This window comes from Scyliorhinus canicula, chromosome 13 (genome assembly GCF_902713615.1).
Source record: "Scyliorhinus canicula chromosome 13, sScyCan1.1, whole genome shotgun sequence".
Taxonomy (NCBI): domain Eukaryota; kingdom Metazoa; phylum Chordata; class Chondrichthyes; order Carcharhiniformes; family Scyliorhinidae; genus Scyliorhinus; species Scyliorhinus canicula.
In genome coordinates this window covers 106,379,395-106,402,072 of record NC_052158.1, presented here as the reverse complement: position 1 = coordinate 106,402,072, position 22,678 = coordinate 106,379,395, and the positions used below count along the sequence as shown (strand labels likewise).

Sequence of the window (22,678 nt, the reverse complement as noted above, 5' to 3'; positions counted from 1 at the left end):
GGTAATGTATAACTGAGCTAAAAGCATAGCTCAGGCATGCAAAAGAGCTGTATCCTTTGTATCAGAGGACCAGATTATGAATTGGATGTTATTAGTCATCAGTTGAAAAGGAACTGTGGAAAGCTTTGCCATCAGGACCGAATTGGCCAGAGTAAGAGAAGGTTTGTAGATGTGTGCCTCGTCAGTGATAATCATATCCATGGCCCTAGGATAGAATACAGCTGCCAGTAAATGTAACTCAAGGACTAAACTGATTGATTGGGAAAGTGAGAAATCCTATACACTAGAGGCTGAGGTGAAAACACTGTGAGATTGCACATGGTGCTGCATTTGTGATGTGGATGCTTGTGGCTGTGTAAGACTATCTTTGTTGTATCCACTATTTAAAGTGAGGTTTACCGTTTAATTTGAGTTATCATTTGCCTGTTAATTCATAGGCAATTTGCATTGGTTCCAATTTATGTTCAGTAAATGCTACAAAAAGTGGAATCCTGCTGGTATTTTTTAAAATTTGGGGGTCTCTTAGTAAATCTGGTTCCTTTGGTTTATGGTTCCCCCATGAGGATTCTAACAACAGTTTCAGGCTGGAGTTCGGAAGAAAAATAACTTTTATAAATTATAATCTGCAGCAAAGTGTCTTCCCTCGAGTGTAGCTGAATGTGCAAACATACTTTATTTTAGGTTATTCTAGCAGATCATTCATGGCATTACTGAGTGTCAGGTGATATGCTGTTTTATGAGGGTGACTGTTTTATCTCGTGTAATGAACTATTCTGCTCAATATGAAACTATGGGCTCAATCTTACCATATTACTTTAAAGTGTCATGCTCAGATTAAAAATCAATGTGTAGCTCTCAGCTGCACAGATCAGTTTTCACTCCAGATCTCGAGTCTCTCTAAAAAAAAGCCGGCAAGGCCAGCTCCAGAGAGATCAGGCCGATATCTTTAAAGGGCGCCACGATCAGCAGACAAGCTAAATGACCCCCAGCCATCTGCCCCCAATGCAAACATTAGAACCCTCCTCAGAAGCATCCGGGGCTATTCCCCCACCATGGCAGAGGCAATGGAGCTCTCCTCTCCCCAACCCCCAACAAGAACAATGTCATCCAACCCCTGTGACCCTCAAACCCCTTTCACACATCAGGGAGAGCGCACCAACCCCCCCACCCAGTGAAGATGTGATCATGTGGCTGGGGGGGTGGGGGGGGGGGGGGGGGGGGGGGGGGGAAGAGGGTGGCTAATGATATTAAAATGTATGAAAAACCCTTAATTTGCGGGTCTTGCCCTTTGTGGGCATGAACGCAGTGACATCACCGGCGAGAGATGCTTCCCAATTTTCTCCAGATTTTCCACCCTGCGGTGATCCCGTGGACTTCCTAACGTGGCCTCAAAATCAGCCATTATGATTTTTTAATTTAATTTAGAGGAACCAAATATTTTTTCTCCCAATTAAGGGCAATTTAGCGTAGCCAACCACCTACCTTGCACATCTTTTGGGTTGTGGGGGTGAGACCCACGCAGACACGGGGAGAATGTGCAAATGCCACACAGACAGTGATCCAGGGCCTGGATTCAAACCTGGGACCTTGGCGCCGTGAGGCAGCAGTGCTAACCACTGCGCCACCGTGCCGCCATGCCCATTATGATTATGACCAAAATATTTTTGGAGTATATGCATTTCTGAACACAGAACAGGGCAGAATACCAAAGTAGATGGATCCCTTTTTGAAAAGTCAAAAGAACAACAGAAATACACAGATTAGCTTTTCGTTCAAAATGCCATCTATCAAAAATAAGGATGATCCTTCATTTCAGACAAAATTGTGCCAGTCAGACCACTTTAATTTTGCAAATCTGTCAGTAGAACACCATCATGTAGGCACTAGAAGTATGCTTTAAGTACTCTAATTATCCCCTCCACTACTTTGTGAATCATTGAATACATACAGGTGCACCTTTCCTGTGCTGGTGATGCAAAAGGGGTCATTGGCTATTCTTCATTGGGTAAACCTTGCCCCCAGAAACATTACATCTCCTTTAGTCGCAAATGATAAAAAGCTATTCACGTGGCAAAGGACAACAGTGGCATGAGTGCTTTTCCCAATGCTGCAAGTTAAAATACAGTATCAGTTGACCAACACAGACAATTAGCACATTTAGCAAGTGGTTATCCTTGTTATTATTGTTGTTAGATTCCTTAAGTGGAATCACCTATTTTATAGATTTATCTGACTTCGTACCTTTGACTAAACATCTGCCAGCCCCAGAATTTAAGGGCTTTGAATCGGTCATGGACCTTTTAGAAAGTGATGTCAGACGAGTAGTGTCTAGTGCATATCACCAATGGAAATACTGCCCCAATTGGGTTAATTAGGTCACTTGACTGAGAGCACAGCTTTTCACCCAAATATACCCTCATGTAAATAAATCTATGATACTGAAGGCTGATTACGCCGTAAATGCAAAGATAAGCACAAAATGCAGACGTATTATTTTACAAACATAAAAAGTATCTTTTAATCAAAATATTGTATTAACCTTGCACCTATCATGTTTATATTTTCAAAGTTTATTGTTCTGATTACCTGCCATTTTGCACCAGAAATAAAGCCAAATAAAAGCAATGAGCATATTATGAATCTTTTCCTATTGAAAAAAAACCCAAAATAATTTTAGTTGACCTTACCTTATACAATAAAGGTGCCTTGCCAAGTTTAATTAGTGCAATTTTCTTGGTATACTTGGTATTTGATTCAAGTCGGAGCAGGTCATCAATTGTTCCGTACTGTACATCTACGATCTCCGCCTGAAATTGAGTGTTTTCAACATTCATTAAACAGATTCTGCTATTGCATTTGTCAGTAAAGCTAATTGCTTCGATATCAGGAACTCAGTTGAAACAGGTACTTGTTGAACAGTCACGCTTTATGAGCAGTGGAAAATGCCAAAGGAGTGTTTAAATCACCTGGTTTAAAAAAAATCTAGGTGATCCAATTAATGTAAAGTTCACAAAAGTTGAGTATTTCAAATGCTCTGCCTCATTATGAAAAGAAACACAAAACAATTTTTATTGTCCATTTAGCATCAAATCTTGTGTATTTGCAGTTCCCATCTTAATGGAACCATTTTGAAAGTCCAGTTCTCCCCTCATACTTCTAATTGTGGAAGGTTCACTTGCTTGCAATTTAGTTTATCGCAATTCCCACTTGTATTCAAGTGTCGCGCACAGAATTTCCACCTTCATCACACTTGTCACCTTTGAACTTCAACGACCGGCCAATTTGAAAACCAGGGTAAAGAAATGAGCACATGAACGTAAAATGGTTCATTCTGATGTAGGTCGTATAAAGATTTCAGAAAATTCTATTTAACAGCTGCCTGTAGGAAACTAAAGCCTTTGAACCCAGCTTGGAAAATGAGGTGTGAACAACCGGTGTGAAGAAGAATTGGGCAGTTATGGACCTATTTCTGATGCATGGACTGAGGAAGTATGGCCAGGCTTGTTAGCAGAGTAGACACCTAAATGCATTTACACCGTTGCTGGGAAAGATTTTTTCTATTTTGCCCTGCCTCATCAAACATATGCAAAAAAGAAAGATAGGTTAAGCATGAGGAAGTCGATAAAAGAGAGCTCTATATTGTTGTTGTGAGGTAACCAAGCTAGCTTGAATTCATCCAAATCCTCCATGATCAGGAAAAACAACATGTTAAAACAAATCTGATGAAGGGAAAACTTTCAATAACAACATGCAGAAAACAGATAGAGAGTCAGCAGCAAATTATTTGTATGTCCTGCAACAGAAAGAATTGCGGTAGCACAGTGGTTAGCACTGTTGCTTCACAGCACCAAGGTCCTGGGTTTGATTTCCTGTCTGGGTCACTGTGCAGAGTCTGCACGTTCTCCGCGTGTCTGCGTGGGCTTCCTCCGAGTGCTCCGGTTTCCTCCCACAAGTCCCGAAAGACGTGCTTGTTAGGTGAATTGGATATTCTGAATTCTCCCTCGGTGTACCTGAATAGGCGCGGAGTGCGGCGATTAGGAAGTTTTTACAGTAACTTCATTGTAGTATTAATGTAAACCTACTTGTGACACTAATAAAAATTATTATGAAAGGTGTCTATTTCAACTTTAAATGTTAAGTAATATGGGTGTCAGCCTTGATTCAATAGTGCCACATGTGTTTGGTAACCAAGTAGGCATCTGCACAATTTACAAACATCATCAAAGCTAACATTTCACTGTGTAACTGAGGGAATGCTGCGCTGTCGGAGGTATCATTATGGCACATTAAACTGACATACCGTCTGACCTCTCGGGTAGAATCTTAAAGATCCAAGAACAGCAGGAGAGTTCTCTCAACACCATAAGAACAATTAAGTAGGTTATTTATCTTACTGCTGGTTTTGAGACAATTGATTGTCACATTTCCATGCAATACACTTAAACAGTACTTAATTGGCTACAAAGTACATTGGGAGGTTGTGAAAGGCATTATATAAATGTAAATTATTTCTTTCTTTTAATTTGCTTTAATTTTAAAGGAACGCCGTCAATGCTCCATGTAATTTAATTAAATAGCTTTCTTCCTGACAACGTACAGTGGGAGGCATTTTCACAGTAAGGATCAGATCATGAGACTGTTAATTGAGTGTGCGGTTGGCAAGCAGCATCAACCACCAAGGAACCATCAGAGCTATTAAGAACATGCTATTCAGCTAATCTATTTGTTTATTGGTGAGAAAACTGTTCAGAACCCTGCTGATGTTACCTGCGAGAGTGTGTCTAAACTCCAATGGATAACTTAAACTCTGGTTCTTAGTGGTGTATTTTGTTTGGAATTATGTAAGGAGCTATGTACAACCCAGTGAGGAACCAATACAGTCATTGTATGAACAATTAATAAACAATATTCATTAAAGAAAGAAAATTTAAAAACAGACGAAGAAAGACTAATGTACACAATGACACTTAAGTATATGAATAACTAAACACACCATGTTATCTGAAGTCACCTATTGTTCCCAAAATATACCTGTGATGTGCATCACTGTAAATACACAAGGGGTTAATGTAAATACATGTAGACTAGCTAGACACTAGCGGGTGCACCAGAGACATGACACAGACACTCAACCAATAGAACAGTTAGATAGGACACGACCAATGGGCATTCACGATACACACAGATACACCACAGGAGGGCATTACACCAACCCATATATAAAGGACACAACACACATGATCTTCGTCTTTCCAGTGGAGACAGTCAGTGAGTAGAGACACAGGGTTGATTCAATATCACTCCCACCACGTGGATTGTAGCAGACTGGTTAGTCAGTCTGAGTAGCTATAGAAGGATTAACAGTAGTGGCGCACCCGTGTAGGAGAAGTGTAAATAGTTTAATAAACGTGTTGAAGTTATCTCCACGTCTGAACCTTCCTTTGTCAAGTGCACCACAAGGAAGCCGCTTATGCTACGCCTAGAGCATAACAAGACAATACCCACATTCCCAGAACTCACTGAGGCACCACTTCCCCAAACAACATCCGATTTTTGTAACTCTATAAGTGAATTCCAGTTAATAGTTACCACACAATACTGCTTAGGTAATCACGCCTGGGAAAACATCTCCTCTTGGTTCAGCGAAGGCACATTCTGTGTATTTTAGAAGAGAACATCTGCAATCTGCTGTGACTTTCAATGTTAGATGGAACAGCTTGGGTGGCAGATGGAACCGGCCTCTCAGATTCCTTGCCTTTAGAAGTTACCATTGTATATCCCCAGAGATCTCTGGTGAGCAATGTTTCTGATATGGCCATTCACACCCCAATGTCTCTACACTCCTGCAAGTGTCGTTACTTTTCTGTTATTTTATTTTCATCTCAAGTCCACTTTTAATCTTGTTAACACTCCCACTTTCCTGACAAAATAAAACTCTTTCCTCTTGCTTTGGTATCAAGCATCTCTCATCCTGAATCAGCCTCTATTACATGCACAATGTAGAGTGAAGCCTGACTGTGGCTGAATCTCTCTTTTCCAGTGAAGTGCCTCAGCATTTCCTCACAGTAGCATGACTGGGAATGAAAATTTAGTTAGCAGACAGTGGCCAGAAACCCATTGTGTGAAACGGGCCATGTTTCTCAAACAAAGCATCCAGTCAGAACAACTTTTCATTTATGTTTACTCTGTGAGTATTGTAGTTGCGTCAGTTCAGTCGTGTTTGCCCAGCAAATTAAAAGACAAAAGATTCATCTTACAACCACAGTTTTCCACCACCGAGGACATTTCCCTCCAAATCAGATGCAAGTTACCCATATTTTACTGTGTCGAAGACCACAGTTTTCATGAAGAGCAGCACATCTCTAATCTGCTGAATATGAAACCTGCTTCCGTAATATTGGCTGGTAATATCTCCCCTTATTTCTCAAGCCTTGCACAAATACTGCCCTACACACCGATTTATTTCATCATGAATAATAATTATCCAGAGGCAGTAGAAAGGACTCATATCCAGTGATAACAGCTGGTAGTATGCCACTGGCTGTCTTCCTGACCAAACGGCCTGGCAGTTGGTGGGAAGTGGTTGATGCCAACAACCAGATAAAATGGCCTCTGGCACAGAGTTAAGTTTTGTGGAGTGAGATTTCAAAGGGATCACAGCCACGGAGGAGGATTGTCCAAGGTTTCCTCCTGGGGCCCTGTGGAGTATTTGGCATTTGTGCTCCTTCTGTCCCACAAGGAAACTTAAAGTTAAGATTCAAATTAAATCCTCTTTTTGGGGTCCTGGATTCACGCCCGACAACGTAGGTTCCCATTAAAATGTCAGATTAATATTGCATTTATCTGCCTTTCTGAAGCCAGTGGGTAAGTCCTCCATTCCATGCTAACTGCCCCATGTCCAGTTTCTATCAGATGGGGTTGGGGTGCAGGACCATTGAAGGGTAGGGGTTAAAAGTCACTTGGAGGCTAATGGCTAAGTAAATAAAATACATACACAAATAAAGGTAAATAAAATACAAATTTGAAATTGGTTAGATCTATTTCTCTGTATTTTAATAAGTGTTAGCAAATAATGTCAATCCATCATCCAGCAAAATAAATGCCAGTCATCTTTTTAACGCAATAAATTATGGCTTTTAATATAATTTTCAAGTATCTATTGGCTGTCTCATTTCTTACGTCATTTGGCTATGATCTATGGAATGGACTAATACCTAATATAACTAGCTATTATAATCAGATATGGAGCATCGCTCTAACATGTCACCATGTCACTAATAGCCCACAGGAAACATTAATTGTCACATTCAATGATCAGATTTAGCAGGATACTTTCATAATATGAAACTGATGTGGGTTGAAATTTGAACTTTGTAATTAGTGTTATCCATATTGTTCGAGTTGCAAATCCAAGGGCAGCTGTCAAGCATTAATGTTAAGAGTCCAAGATCTGATTTTATTACGATGCTTGATAACTTTAATGTTAACTTTGCCAAAACCTGCTTCACCGAATTTGTAAAACTAACTGAAAATTTAAAAATGGGCAATATTGTAAAAATATATTAAAACTCATTTATTATGAAGTTGAAATTTATAATCTAAATGATTTCCATATAATGCTTATTATCAGAGATAATTTATTCAGAATTTCTTCTGGTTCCCATAAGTTCAAAATCATCACACTTCTGGACTCAAAATGTTGCAGCTTCATTGAGTGTACTTCCTGAAGGTCTCCATGTGGTTGCTGAACAGATGGATTGTTGCTCAGCATCTGACTGCAGCGGCACCTCAGAAATACATTTTCACAACAATTTGTTCCTAACTTTTTACAAATAATGTAAAAAATAATGGTCCAAATGTTCTGATCTCTGGATCGTCGGAGATTGGATGTATGACTGGAGATGCTCATCGGGACTCTATGGAAATCCTGATGCAGGGTGCACCATGGGATTTGCCCAGGAAGTTTCAACTTCTCATATGCATTTTCCTGCTCCCTGGGACTCTTTGTAAATGTCTGCAAGCCTGAGTTAGAGTTGGAGACTTCGGACAGTTCCGCAAGACGTAGTTGAACAGTTACCCAAGAAATGTTAAGACAGATTAAAACCTAGTCTAACACCTGGGTCACTCCACAACCGACAACCAAATCACCCCTGACTCCCTAATTACCCTTCTGCCACCCGCTCATGTCCCTGTCTACCCCTTCACCCCCTCACAAACCCACCCAACTATCTCTCTGATCTGACTAGTCTGTTGGCCAGATCTATCTACCCCACCTGACCAGACTACAGCCCTGGCCACCCGACTATCCACTGATTCAACTACCACCTCACCCACTCACAAATTCACTCATTCACCTATCTATCAGCATTCATTTATTAATACACTACATTGAACATTGGCGGGGAGGGTCCAAGTGTTGAATATGAATAATCTGCCAAGGTTCTTCTTGATCTTTCAAGCTGTCCCGATCTTTATACCAAAGGCCTTTTTTCGGAAAATGGGCATGATCATTTCTGACTTTGTGTGGGCGGGGAATGTGCCGAGGGTGGAGAGAACGGAGGCACGGTAGCACAGTGATTAGCACAGTTGCTTCACAGCTCCAGAGTCCCAGGTTTGATTCCCGGCTTGGGTCACTGTCTGTGCGGAGTCTGCATGTTCACCACCTGTCTGCGTGGGTTTTCTCTGGGTGCTCCAGTTTCCTCCCACAGCCCAAAGATATGCAGGAAAGATGGATTGGCCATGCTAAATTGCCTCTTAGTTCCAAAGATATGTAGGTTACGGGGCTGGGGCAGGTGAGTGGGCCTAGGAAGAGTTCTCTTTCGGAGGGTTGGTGCAGACCCAATGGGCCAAATGACCCCCTTCTGCACTGGTTCTATGAATGAGAATGAGGAGGGAAATGAATTGGGGGGGGGGGGGGGACGGGGGGGGGGGGGGGGGGGGGGGGGGGAAGAGAGTGGTTTTGGTCAAGAGGCTTGATTGGGAGAGGGGAACAATCAGAGTTGGAGGATGATTCTGGCATCCAGGCGCTGAGGAGGGATATATCAGAGGCCTTGGGGAAGAGGGGAAAGGGGAAATTAAAATCTTCAGGATAGAGGGATAGAAGATCAAGGCCTGGGGTGGAGAAGCCACAGATGTTTGGATGAGGGGAACTGAGTAGCCCAGGCGGGTGTGGGGAAATTGGAGGCCTGTGGAGTGGGTGACTGGGAGGTTATCTATTCTGGTCAGTGGTTTGGGGGCAGTTGTCCAATGTGGTAGGTTTATCTAAGCAGTCACTTATGGGTCTAGTAGGCAGGTGTAAGGCACTTACCTCCTGGGGTGAGGAGCCCACGGTCTGAAAAATGGGGGCTCACAGCCTAAGTATCATTTTTAAAGTGTCAACCCAACTGCCAAGGATGGTTGATCGCCCGCCCACCTTCCCTCCTCCAGTAATGCTGGAAGTGGGAAGGCTGGAGGTGGAACTGAATCAGCATTCTGGTTTGAATATTTTAACCCCAAACCAGTTTGATTCTTGTTGTTAAAATTCCCCCATTGTATTACAGTCAGAAAAGGGAGATACATTACTTCTTTTAAAATAATGGTAATTATAAATACGAATGTGGTCGGGAAGCAGGGAATCAGCTGCAGAAACACTGGGAAAACAAATCACAAAACTTTTCTTCTGTTGACAGTGACAGCACAAATATAATGTTTGAATGTGGCACTGACAGCTTGCAGGTATATGTGCCAACCACTTGCTGGTGTACACTGTAACAAAGTCCCAGCCATTGTTTTGAGAGAGGGAGAATAAATACATTGCTGTACAGTAATGATCCATTCATTTCAGCAATGTCCTGAAGGCAAATATTCCAACTGGTTCTCCTACTGGGGAATGTTAACATTGTATTGACAGCAGTCTCACACTGCTCTCATTTGTGTGCTGATTTCTGACTGGTAAAATCCTCCCCAGTTGCGCAAGGACTCCCAGTACTACATCTACATCTGGCTGTGTTAGCATCACAGACCAACATCCATATTCCGCCAACATGGGCAACAAGGCAGCACAGTGGTTAGCACAATTGTTTCACAGCTCCAGGGTCCCAGGTTTGATTCCCGGCTTGGGTCACTGTCTGTGCGGAGTCTGCACGTTCTCCCCATGCCTGTGTGGGTTTTCTCCAGCTGCTCCGATTTCCTCCCGCAGTCCAAAGATGTGCAGGTTAGGTGGACTGGCGGTAGTAAATTGCCTTTAATGTCCAAAAAATGGTTAGGTGGGGCTACTGAGTTACGGGGACCGGGTTGAGGCATGGGCTTAAGTAGGGAGCTCTTTACAAGAGCCAGTGCAGACTTGATAGGCCGAATGGCCTCCTTCTGCAAACTGTGAATTTTATGATTATGTGACATTTACATGGGCAGAGCCATTTAAACCAAGTATTTTGTGCTGGGATGGTGGACCTGATGATCAAAAATGTATAAATGGAAATAATATAGAAATGGACCTTGAAGATTTCAAGTGAAGGGGGCTGTGACTATCTCCTATGATAGCTTGTTCTATTGTGGGGATTGTCCTTGGGAAGAAAGCATACCACTAGAATACAAACAAAATAAGTATGTTGTCAAGGTGATCCAGTGGGAACGGTGATTTAATTTCGAATGTGGAGTGAGTGCTCTTGACCTTTGAAATGAAATTATTTGGAACACTGAGCATGCTGTTAATGGACTTTCCCTTCTTAACCCATTGCTATGGTTCAGTCTCAATTTGTAACTGCAGGCCGCATTCAGAATAATCATTTCTGTAACTGCAAATTGTGTTTCAGACTATGCTCCGAACCAAATATGTCCTACATTGTCAAATTTGAGCTGTCAAATTTGAGTATAGCTCCTACAACCCCATCTCAAAAAAACATTTGGTTATTTCTATTCTTTTAGTTGGCCCGGGAGACAACAACCAACATCACAACATGTGATGAAAAGAGTTCTCAGTAGCTTTCCAAAATCGTCTGTTTTCTGCTGGATTGAAAAGGGATAACTACCAGACCAAAAACAAGACTGAACCGTTTTTCCACAATGCTCTCAAAGGTATTAAGATTTTAGCAAGCTTGCCTCCAGAAAGAAACCTTACATTATTTTCTCTTTTTCCAGATGGCCCTTCATACCACTTATTATATTCATAACGGAATAGAATCCCTACAGTGCAGAAAGAGGCCACTTGGCCCATCATTCCTCCTGAGCAGTCCTGGGCAGGACTGGAACCGATGTCCGGGGGGGTGTTTGCTAGAACTGTTGGGGAGGGTTTAAACTAATGTGGCAGGGGGATGGGAACCAATGCAGGAAGTCGGAAGGTAGTAAAACAGGGACAGAAACAAAAAGCAGGAAGGGGGAAAGTGTAAGGCAGAGAAGACATAGTCAAAAATCAAAAAGGGCAACAGTACAAGGTACAGTGACTGAGGGGAGCTCAGTGAATAGGCCTAGTAATACTAAAAGGAATAAAATTGGAAGTAAAAACATAAATTGTAAGCGACGCGGCAGGTTGTTATATGAAGATATGGGTTCAACAACAAGGAAAATTAGGAGAAAAGTTAAGAGGAAATATAACTCAGGAAAGGTTACTGATCGAGGTGTTACGATTCAAAACAGAGGTATAAAAGCCAACATAAGTGTACTTTACCTGAATGCTCGTAGTATTCGGGATAAGGTAAATGAGTTGATGGCGCAAATCATCGTGAATGACTATTGTTTAGTGGCCATTACTGAAACATGGTTAAAGGATGGTCACGACTGGGAGTTAAATATCCCAGGGTATCAAACTATTCGGAAGGACAGAGTGGATGGTAAGGGAGGTGGTGTAGCTCTGTTATTTAAGGATGACATCCGGGGAATAGTAAGGGACAACATCGGTGCTATGGAGGATAAGGTTGAATCCATTTGGGTGGAAATATGGTGAAAAAGTCACTGATAGTAGTCTGTAGGCCACCAAATAGTAACATTATGGTGGGGCAGGCAATAAACAAAAGAAATAACTGATGCATGTAGAAATGGTACAGCAGTTATCATGGGGGATTTTAATCTACATGTCGATTGGTTTAACCAGGTCGGTCAAGGCAACCTTGAGGAGGAGTTTGTAAAAGTTATCCACGATAGATTCCTAGAACAATATGTAATGGAACCTATGAGGGAACATGCGGTCCTAGATCTGGTCCTGTGTAATGAGACAGGATTGATTAATAATCTCATATTTAGGGATCCTCTCGGAAGGAGCGATCACAATATGGTGGAATTTAAAATACAGATGGAGGGTGAGAAGGTAAAATCAAACACTAGTGTTTTGTGCTTAAACAAAGGAGATTGCAATGGGATGAGAGAATAACTAGCTAAGGTAGACTAGGAGCAAATACTTTATGGTGGAACAGTTGAGGAACAGTGGAGAACCTTCCAAGCAATTTTTCACAGTGCTCAGCAAAGGTTTATACCAACAAAAAGGAAGGACGGTAGAAAGAGGGAAAATCGACCATGGATATCTAAGGAAATAAGGGAGAGTATCAAATTGACGGAAAAAGCATACAAAGTGGCAAAGATTAGTGGGAGACTAGAGGACTGGGAAATCTTTAGGGGTCAACAGAAAGCTACTAAAAAGCTATAAAGAAGAGTAAGATAGATGATGAGAGTAAACTTGCTCAGAATATAAAAACAGATAGTTAAAGTTTCTACAAATATATAAAACAAAAAAGAGTGGCTAAGGTAAATATTGGTCCTTTAGAGGATGAGAAGGGAGACTTAATAATGGGAGATGAGGAAATGGCTGAGGAACTGAACAGGTTTTTTGGGTCGGTCTTCGCAGTGGGAGACACAAATAACAGACCAGTGACTGATAGAAATGAGGCTATGACAGGTGAGGACCTTGAGAGGATTGTTATCACTAAGGAGGTAGTGATGGGCAAGCTAATGGGGCTAAAGATAGGCAAGTCTCCTGGCCCTGATGGAATGCATCCCAGAGTGCTAAAAGTGATGGCTAGGGAAATTGCAAATGCACTAGTGATAATTTACCAAAATTCACTAGACTCTGGGCTGGTCCCGGCGGATTGGAAATTAGCAAATGTGACAGCACTGTTTAAAAAAAGGAGGTAGGCCGAAAGCGGGAAATTATAGGCCAGTGAGCTTAACCAGTAGTAGGGAAGGTGCTGGAATCTATCATCAAGGAAGAAATAGCGAGGCACCTGGATGGAAATTGTCCCATTGGGCAGACGCAGCATGGGTTGATAAAGGGCAGCACGTGCCAAACTAATTCAGTGGAATTTTTTGAGGACATTACCAGTGCGGCAGATAACGGGGAGCCAATGGATGTGGTGTATCTGGATTTCCAGAAAGCCTTTGACAAGTTGCCACACAAAAGGTTGCTGCATAAGATAAAGATGCATGGCATTAAGGGTAAAGTAATAGCATGGATAGAGGATTGGTTAATTAATAGAAAGCAAAGAGTGGGGATTAATGGGTGTTTATCTGGTTGGCAATCAGTAGCCAGTAGTGTCCCTCAGGGATCAGTGTTGGGCTCACAATTGTTCACAATTTACATAGATGATTTGGAGTTGGGGACCAAAGGCAACGTGTCCAAGTTTGCAGACGACAGTAAGATGAGTGGTAAAGCAAAAAGTGCAGAGAATACTGGAAGTCTGCAGAGGGATTTGGATAGGTTAAGTGAATGGGCTAGGGTCTGGCAGATGGAATACAATGTTGACTAATGTGAGGCTACCATTTTGGTAGGAATTATAGCAAAAGGGATTATTTAAATGATAAAATATTAAAACATGCTGCTGTGCAGAGAGAACTGGGTGTGTCAGTGCACGAGTCGCAAAAAGTTGGTTTACAGGTGCAACAGGTGATTAAGAAGGCAAATGGAATTTTGTCCTTCATTGCTAGAGGGATGGAGTTTAAGACTAGGGAGGTTATGCTGCAATTGTATAAGGTGTTAGTGAGGCCACACCTGGAGTATTGTGTTCAGTTTTGGTCTTACCTGAGAAAGGACGTACTGCGCTGGAGGGTGTGCAGAGGAGATTCACGAGGTTAATCCCAGATCTGAAGGGATTGGATTACGAGGAGAGGTTGAGTAGACTGGGACTGTTATTGTTGGTATTTAAAAGGATGCGGGGAGATCTTATAGAAACATATAAAATTATGAAGGGAATAGATAGGATTGATGCGGGCAGGTTGTTTCCACTGGTGGGTGAAAGCAGAACTAGGGGGCATAGCCTCAAAATAAGGGGAAGTAGATTTAGGACTGAGTTTAGGAGGAACTTCTTCACCCAAAGGGTTGTGAATCTATGGAATTCCTTGCCCAGTGAAGCAGTTGAGGCTCCTTCATGAAGTGTTTTTAAGATAAAGATAGATAGTTTTTTGAAGAATAACGGGATTAAGGGTTATGGTGTTCGGGCCGGAAAGTGGAGCTGAGTCCACAAAAGATCAGTCATGACCTCATAAATGGTGGAGCAGGCTGGAGGGGCCAGATGGCCTACTCCTGCTTCTAATTCTTATGTTCTTATGAAAGAGCACCCTACCTAGACGCACTCCCCCACCCTGTCCCTGTAGCTCCATTATCCTACATAAACTTTGGGAAATTTGGGCATCCTTTGGACACTAAGGGTAATATAGTATGGCCAATCCACTTACCCTGCATATCTTTGGATTGTGGGAGGAAACCCATGTAGACACGGGAAGAATGTGCAGACCACACAGTCACCCATGGTCGGAATTGAGCCTGGGTCCCTGGCACTGTGGGGAAGCAGCGCTAACCGCTGTGCCGCCCTGTTGTTTGACACTACCACCATGCTAAATGGCAGAGATACAAGGCACACCTAGCATCTTAAAACTGGGCATTCATGAGGCACTGTGGTCCATCACAGCACTAGAATTGCTTTCAACCATTATTTGTATCATTATCTTGTGACCGAGCATATCCCTGACTCTACAATTAAAATCAAGCCAGGAGATCAACCAGTGTTCAATGAGTAATATAGTGGGGTATAACAAGAGCAGCACCAGGTGTACTTCAAAATGAGGTATCAATGTGGTAAAGCTGTAGCACAGGCTATATGCATGCCAAACAATGGGAGCAGCGTGCAATAGTCTGAGCTAAGTGATTCCACAACCAATGGATTAGCCCAAAGCTCTGCAGTACTGACACATCCAACTGTGAAAGTTGGAATATAACAAATAGTGAGAGGAGACGACTCTCTGACTGTCCTCATTGAAGGAAGAACATTAGCATCTGCCCAACAGAAGTGAAACTTTCCCCAGTACATCTTGTCTACAAAAAGCAAGGCAAATCCAATTCAGATAATTATGTCCCATCAGCCCACAATCAAACATCAGGAAGGTGATGTAAAGTGTTGTGACATTGCTGTCCAGCTGCACTTATTCACCAATAACTTGGTCACCAATGTTCAGTTTAGGTACACTCAGCTCCTAACGTCATTAAAATCATGGTCTAAACATGGGCAAAAACTGAATTTCAGAGGTGAGGTGAGAGTGGCTGTCCTTTGCATCAAAGTGGCATTTGACTGAGTTTGCTGTCAAGGAGCCCTAGCTGATGACTGCACAGTGCTCCATTCTATGCACAATCTCTGAGCTAATCAGGCAGGCCATGTTTACATATAATAAGACCAGAACAACATGCATGCTTGCAATGGGAGGCGGCAAGCAACATGTGTGCTACAAAAGTGCCATTCAATAACCATCTCCAGCATGAGAAAATCTATCACTTCCTTTTGTTATTTATTGGCATTACCATCACCGAATAGTGTGGCTCCAACAGCAGTTCAGAAATGAGGTATTCTACAGTGAGTAACTCCTGATTTTGCAAAGTCTTTCTCGTCTCTCCCAACACGATAGCAGCAGTGGAGACAAGACACACAACAACAATCCACTAAGGCTCCTTCAGCAATGCTTTCCAAACCAGAAGCCTCTACCAGTTCGAAGAACAATGGCAACGTGAACAAGGAGATACCTCTGCAAGTTCCTCTCCAAGTCATACACCATACTGACCTAAAAATATGTAATGCTTCATTGATCATCAGTGGCTCAAACTCCTGGTGCTCCCTTTCTAACTGCACTGCGAGTGATCCTACACCACATGGACTGCTGAGCTTCAAGAAGGCAGCTCACCATCCACTTCTCAGTGCCAATTAGTAATGGGCAATAAATATTGGTCTTGTCAGCGAAGTCCACAGCCTGAATATATTTTTTGAAATTAGCATTAGCCAAGAGTCTTGGGCGCAATTCTCCGATCGCGGGACAGAGTGTCCGCGCGGTTGTGAACGCCGTCGCGTTTCACGATGGCTCGAAACGGGTGCATGCAGTAGCGATTCTGGCCCCCACAGGGGGCCAGCATGGCGCTGGAACGGTTCATGTCGCTCCAGCCTTACTTCCTGGCGCGCACTGGGGGCGGTGCCAACCCGCGCATGCGTAGTGACGACACACCAACCCTGACTGAATGCTCCGGCCCCAACGCAAGGGATCTGGGGCCAGACGCGCAACAAAGTAGGCCCGGGGGGGGGGGGGGGGGGGGGGGGGGGGAGAGGCCGGCCCGCCGATTGCTGGGCCCTGATCGCGGGCCAGACCCTATCGGAGGCCTCCACCCGGGGACGGAGCGCCCCCCCCCCGACCCTCGACCCTTCGCGCAGAGTTCCCTCCGGTAGCGACCAGGTGTGAACGGCGCCGGCGGGCCTCTGCTTTTTCCGCGCGGCCGATCAGCCCATTTGGGCCGGAGATTCGGTGGCCACGCCGCGTACAGCAGCCCGCGACCGGCGCCGCGCCAAACGCTCTGGCACAAATGGCGCCGATTCTCCGCATCTCGGACAATCGTGTGCTGGTATCAGGGCGGCATGGCACGGTTGGTGCGATTCTCTGGCCCGGCGCGGGGCTGGGAGAATCGCGTCCCCGTTCCAAGAATTATCTTATTGATGCTCTTGAACTAGCCATTAAAAGGCATACAAGATGAATGTAGGTTTAGTGGCCTGCCTTGAGGTACAGTGCAGAGTGATCGAGCCCAATGTGCTGCAACTGATTATAAAAGCTCACATTCCAGAAATGATGAAACATAACTCTGAAATGTATATAAACTGTGATAATGGTAATCAATCTCATCCATAGCAATTTTCGCTTCTTTATATAATATCCAGACTTAATCCAGTTGGTCTTCCATAGTATATAGCTACCTCCAACAATCAAATTGGAAAGTACAACAGTGCTGGAGCCATATCTGACAAAAAAGTAAAGCGACTGCAACTGGCAAAGGTTATTCATCACAGTCTCAATATATTCCTGCAGGAATTCCCTAGTAATTCCTTCCTCACCTGAGGAAGGAGCAGTGCTCCGAAAGCTAGTGTTTGAAACAAACATGTTGGACTTTAACCTGGTGTTGTAAGACTTCTTACTGTGCTCACCCCAGTCCAACGCCGGCATCTCCACATCAGGAATTCCCTCAGGAAGTTTTCTCTGCTTAATCGTATGTAGATACTTGGTCAATGGGCTGAATTTTGCTGATTGTGTGGATGGCCCAACATTGCCAGCAAGCATGGGCATTTGTCAGGCCTACCCTCCAATAGTCAATGAAGGGACTGCCACCAGGGCTACCATTTTATTCAGGATGACAGCCTGTTTCTTGGAGCTTCCAGCCTAATCACTGGAAGCACCAGGAATGCAACACAGAAGCACCAGGAATGGTAGTCACTGCTGAGGTGGGCAATGGTCCTTCAGCCTATAATTGGTAGGCAACGTTTAAACAAAAAAATCCAGACTGTGGATGCAGCTGTATCAGTTGAAGGCTGATAATTTTACCAGGCCCTGCCTACATTACCACTTCCTGCAGGCCAGGATAATTCTGCTTAAAATGTCCTTCCCACCAGTGGGCTGTCACACTTCGTGACCACCTCCATTGAACTGGTGGCTTTCCATATGGTGGGGTTGATCCGCTATCAGCAAAATGCCAACAGCCTAGTAAAACACTCCTTAATAGAGCCTTTACATGATTAAGTTAGCTGTTTGACTCTTTACGGTGGGCAGCATGTCCAAGTCAGGTCCCTCTGTCAGTGAAAATTCCCCGACACCACAGCTCCCCAGAATTTTACCAGGCCCTGCCTCTACTACCACTTCCTGCAGGCCAGAAGACTTCTGTCTGACAACTTTTCCTTCATCACAAAGCCAGTAATGGTTCAACAATATTCAGATCCTTTCACGATTCTATTGACAATGAAACTGCCCATGCCCGCTTACTGCAGGACCTCAAAAACAGCTGGGCCTGTGCTGACAAGTGGCAGCTAATACTTTTGCTGCACGAGAGATAGATACTAATCATTTTGAACAAGGAAATTACCATTCATCTCCTCCAAACTCGAATGACACCAACAATGCTGACGTCTCAACACCGACATCATAGGGGTTAGTGCTGATTAGGAGCTTAACTGGACCACCCACTTAAACCATGTAGCTACAAGAACAGGGATTCCCTGCATCAAGTGACTCACCCAAACCTTCAAAATCTCCCACCACCTATGGGACTCAGAAACTCACTTGTTGCATGGATGGCAGCAATGCAATATTGTGCAAGGCGACAAACATTATTCAGGCCAAAGCAGTCCACTTGATTCGAGCCCCTTCTACTAGACTGACAATCCAACATCTTCGCCAGTCTGCCATGATGTATTTGGTATACAGGAGGCACTGCAGTTATTCATAAAGGTTACTGATTCAGCAGCCCCTTCCCCTGCAATGTCAACAGCAAAACTGTACAGCAATATCGGAGGAAAGTTTACTCCTGCTGGCATGGCCATTCATTCTTCATAACTCTCTGTCTACATAGATGAGTTTTCTGGAATTTTTTTTGTCTGAAGCTATTTGGGAGTATCAGCAACACAGCTTTGGTTGAAACACAGACAAAAGGATATGACAGCATTACAAGGCAGCTATTTAGGTAATGATACCCGAAATGTGACTGGAAGGGACAAAGTGTACAAACATAACAAAAACCAACAAATAGGGTCAAAAGGGGAAAAATGGCAGCAAGACAAAATTAATGGTTCTTTACTTAAATGCATGGGCCGAGTGGCCGTCTTCTGCTCCTACGCCTTATGATCTTCTCACGTCAAAGTGGGCAAAGAAGTGGCAGATGGAATACAATAGAAGTGTGAGTTTGGGCACTTTGGTCAGAAGAATAAAGGCACAGGCTATTTTCTAAATGGGAAAAGGCTTCGGAAATCAGAAGCACAAAGGGAATCAGGAGTCTTAGTTCAGAATTCTCTTAGGTTAACATGCAGGATAAGGGGTCCAAATGAGGATCTGGCTAATGATGCTAGTAAGGAGGCCAATGACCATAGTGGAGACCAGGTGCAACGAGGCCCAGGTTGCCATTGGGCTGTAATTGAGTGGTGCATCGGACTCTTCAAGGTGAGGTTCCGATGCCTCGACCGTTCATTTTGTGCACTCCTGGACGCTGCATGGAGGGTCGCCCGCTTTGTGGTGGTCTTCTGTGTCCGCCACAACCTCGCACAGCATCGGAGTGGCATGGAGGTTGGTGATGAGGAACATGTGGCCACCTCCGAGGAGGAGAACGAGGAGGTTGAGGATGATGAGGTGGCGCCAGACAAACTGAGGATGGAGGACGAGGCCGGGGAGGAACCGGAGGACCAACCGGAGGTTGCAGGAGAGGTGGCAGCCGCGAGGATCCGGCAAGTCAAGAAGGCCCTCATACCCGCCCGATTAACTTAGGCCATGACCTGGTCTGTTATCCCCCACACCCATTTCCCACCCTCCCAGGGTATGTGTCATATCACTCCAGGGTGCTGGGATTGTGTCAGCACCGTCAGCGGGCCACTTTCGAGGGCAGGGAGGTGATAATAATCCGCAGAGAGCTGAGCGCCAGTGTAGGAGCATTTCCAAGGACTATGTATTGAGCTGGCTTTTACGTGGGGTTCCTCTCTCTTAGTTACAGCTCAGGCAAAAGACCTGCAGACACATCAACTCTGGTTAAGACGGCTTTATTTTTCCAAGATTGGTGAACATATGGAGGGAAAGTGATTTAGATAAATGCCAAAACCACCCTACTTTACACTGGTTCAGGTACAACAATTATACAATTTTCCAAAAATGAATAGCCCACCCCAGTTGTACTCAATCCAATCCTTGGAGATATCAATTTTACCTTGACCAGTAAAGTTTACTTTAGGCAGCATGGTGACTGTGGTCAGCTCATGATTTAACCCCATCCTGCCATCTGTTGTTTTACAGGGCTCTTGTATCCATTATGTCTTGTTGTTCCTATTCTCATGTTGCTTATCTCAGCCAGTTCCTGCCTATTTCATTGTTTGTCTGGGTGCAGGATGCTGAAGCTGGTTCCTCATTGTACCATGGATTGTCTGAGACAGGATGTTGGGGACAATGATGAGGACTGCTTACTGAGCTGACTGTGTTATTGCTGACCACAATATTTCTGTCTGATTCTGTTTGTCTTAAGAACATGGGCAAGTTAGCTAGCTTAAATCCAGTCATGCATTGTGGCCACTGCTTCTGGCAAGAGTTTAAATGCTTTTACAGCCATGTTGTAAAAATACAGGTTTAATGGTTAATAATGATTACTGGGTCTACTTTCTATGATTAGTCTTGATCCTCAATAAACTAACTTACGTAGAACTATTCTAGTGCTATCATAGTAATCCGGTTTTAAGGAGTCTCATCTCAGGACACCCCCTTCAGCCAGTTCTCTTCAATCTATGCCATAGTTTGATCGCTGCTCAGTGCTCACTCACACGCATCACCTGCACATGGTGTACCCAGGGAAGGCGGGGGGGGGGGGGGGGGGGGGGGGGGGGGGATGCCTGGAGAGATGGGCCAAGGGTTCGGAGGTCGGAACTCATTGCAGAAGAAAGTGAGAGAGTCATTATACTAGTTGCGCACAAGGGTTTTCCTAATGGTGACCCCCACACTTCCTAACTACCCCCCACTCCATTCCCCCCTTGCCCGGTACCCTCAGTGATCCTCGATGTGCTTTGCCTTCCTATCTCTACCACTACATTCACGTGTCACCAGGATGCACATCAGAGGTGGTGGCAGCCAGCTGTTTATCTCGTCCTGTAGCCTTTGATGCACCTGACAGGCAACCTCTGGGGGCTCTGGGGCAGGACGGCCCTGGCTCGCTTGTCGATGGCACATGCACAGCCGTGCTTTCCTGTCCTGTGTGTTGGCTGTGAGATGCGGCCTCATCAGAGGGGTGGAATTCGGGAGAGCTGATGGCCACCGTCCCCACTCTATGAGACAGGTCCAGCACCCACTTCTCCTGCTCGGTGCCCATAGAGCCTCGCGGTTCTCCTTGGGACGGAGAGGCAGATGGTTCGAGCCTTGGCTGCCTCTGCATCATCTGGCTCTGCCAGTCCTGGTGGTTTCCCATGGTTTGTACCATTGCATTGTGTTGCCGTCCTTGGCAATGCTCCTCAGTGACTGGGACATGCCTCTGCAGTGCCTCAGCAATGCCCACCTGTGACTTGGACGAGCTCCGCAGCGCCTTGGCCATTCCCATATGAGAGCGGGACATGTCCCGCAGAACGTCATCAAGGTCAGCCTGGTACTGGGTGACATTCTCCAGTGAGGCAGTCATTCTGCCGAGGCCCTCAGCCATGGCCGTTCCCGACTGTGTGACGCCTTGGACACTTTAACTCATGGTGCCAACATCATGCACCAGGCTCTCCACTGTGATAGCCATCCTAGCAGTGTTGGCCTCGGTGCCACGCATTGCTGGTGCCAACTCCTGTAGCCTCTGGGACTCCTCCAATCGGCAATGGATCTGCTGGAGTGTCACTGACATCGCCCTCTGAGGGTCCCTGCCAATCCCTAACGTCTCCATTAGTTCAAGTAGATGGCTGCTCCATCTGCAAGCTCAGCATCAGGCTGGGACCCAGCTGGGTTCTGGGATCTAGCAGACCTCCGACTGCTGTCTCGCCTGGGGGTTCCTGCCTCCACTTGATGTAGATCACCTGCAGTGTGGTGCTCACCAAATTCAGATTTTGCCCCAGGCGCCTGATCACTAATATGTCCCACCGAGGTACGGGTTTCTTTGCTGGTGGAGCGTGGGGATGACAGCTGTGACGCGATTATCATGGTGGCATCCTCGGAGCTCCTGGGATGGGTCAGCGCCGTCAGCTGCAGTATGGACATGTGGTCAGTGGGAGGATGGGTCAGTTAGTAAGGCAAGACCAACTCACGTTTGTCAGGCCCCTCGGGTGGAGCCCAGTAGTTCCTCACCTCTACGGCATCCGCCTGCCTCCGCGTGGGTGACCGCTCTGTCCTTGACCACACCAATCACCTCCAGGGCACACTCCTCGAAGGTGGTGAGGATTCTGATGTCTGGCACCTCTCCACTTGGCCCTTTCCTAGCGATTATTGGAGAGATTTTCCTGAGATGACACAGAGAGGGCATCGTCAGCCACACTCGTGGTTCACAGTGGTGGATGAGGGGCGTGTGAAGAGAGAGTTGCAGAGTGTTGAAGTGGGGGGGGGGGGGGTTGGAAGGAGGGTTGGGGGTCACATGGAGAGTTGGGTGGATGATGCTCCCATGGGTGTGGAAAGGTTTCCGAGAGGACCGGGGGGGGGGGGGGGGGGGGGGGGGCGTGGCACCCCAGGGGGGTGGAGGTTGGTGGGGGGGCGTTGGTGTCTACTCATTCATGCT

At 45.0% G+C, this 22,678-nt stretch overlaps 1 protein-coding gene across 7 annotated transcripts in view; it reads right to left on the bottom strand.

The window, feature by feature from the left end:
* Window positions 1-22,678, bottom strand: part of LOC119975416 (inactive N-acetylated-alpha-linked acidic dipeptidase-like protein 2) — a 1,151,524-nt gene that overhangs the window by 536,322 nt on the left and 592,524 nt on the right. For all 7 annotated transcript variants that reach the window (XM_038815043.1, XM_038815042.1, XM_038815041.1 and 4 more), the window contains one exon: window positions 2,688-2,807. In XM_038815043.1, coding sequence (XP_038670971.1) covers window positions 2,688-2,807 — 120 coding nt within the window. The remainder of the gene's footprint in view (window positions 1-2,687; window positions 2,808-22,678) is intronic.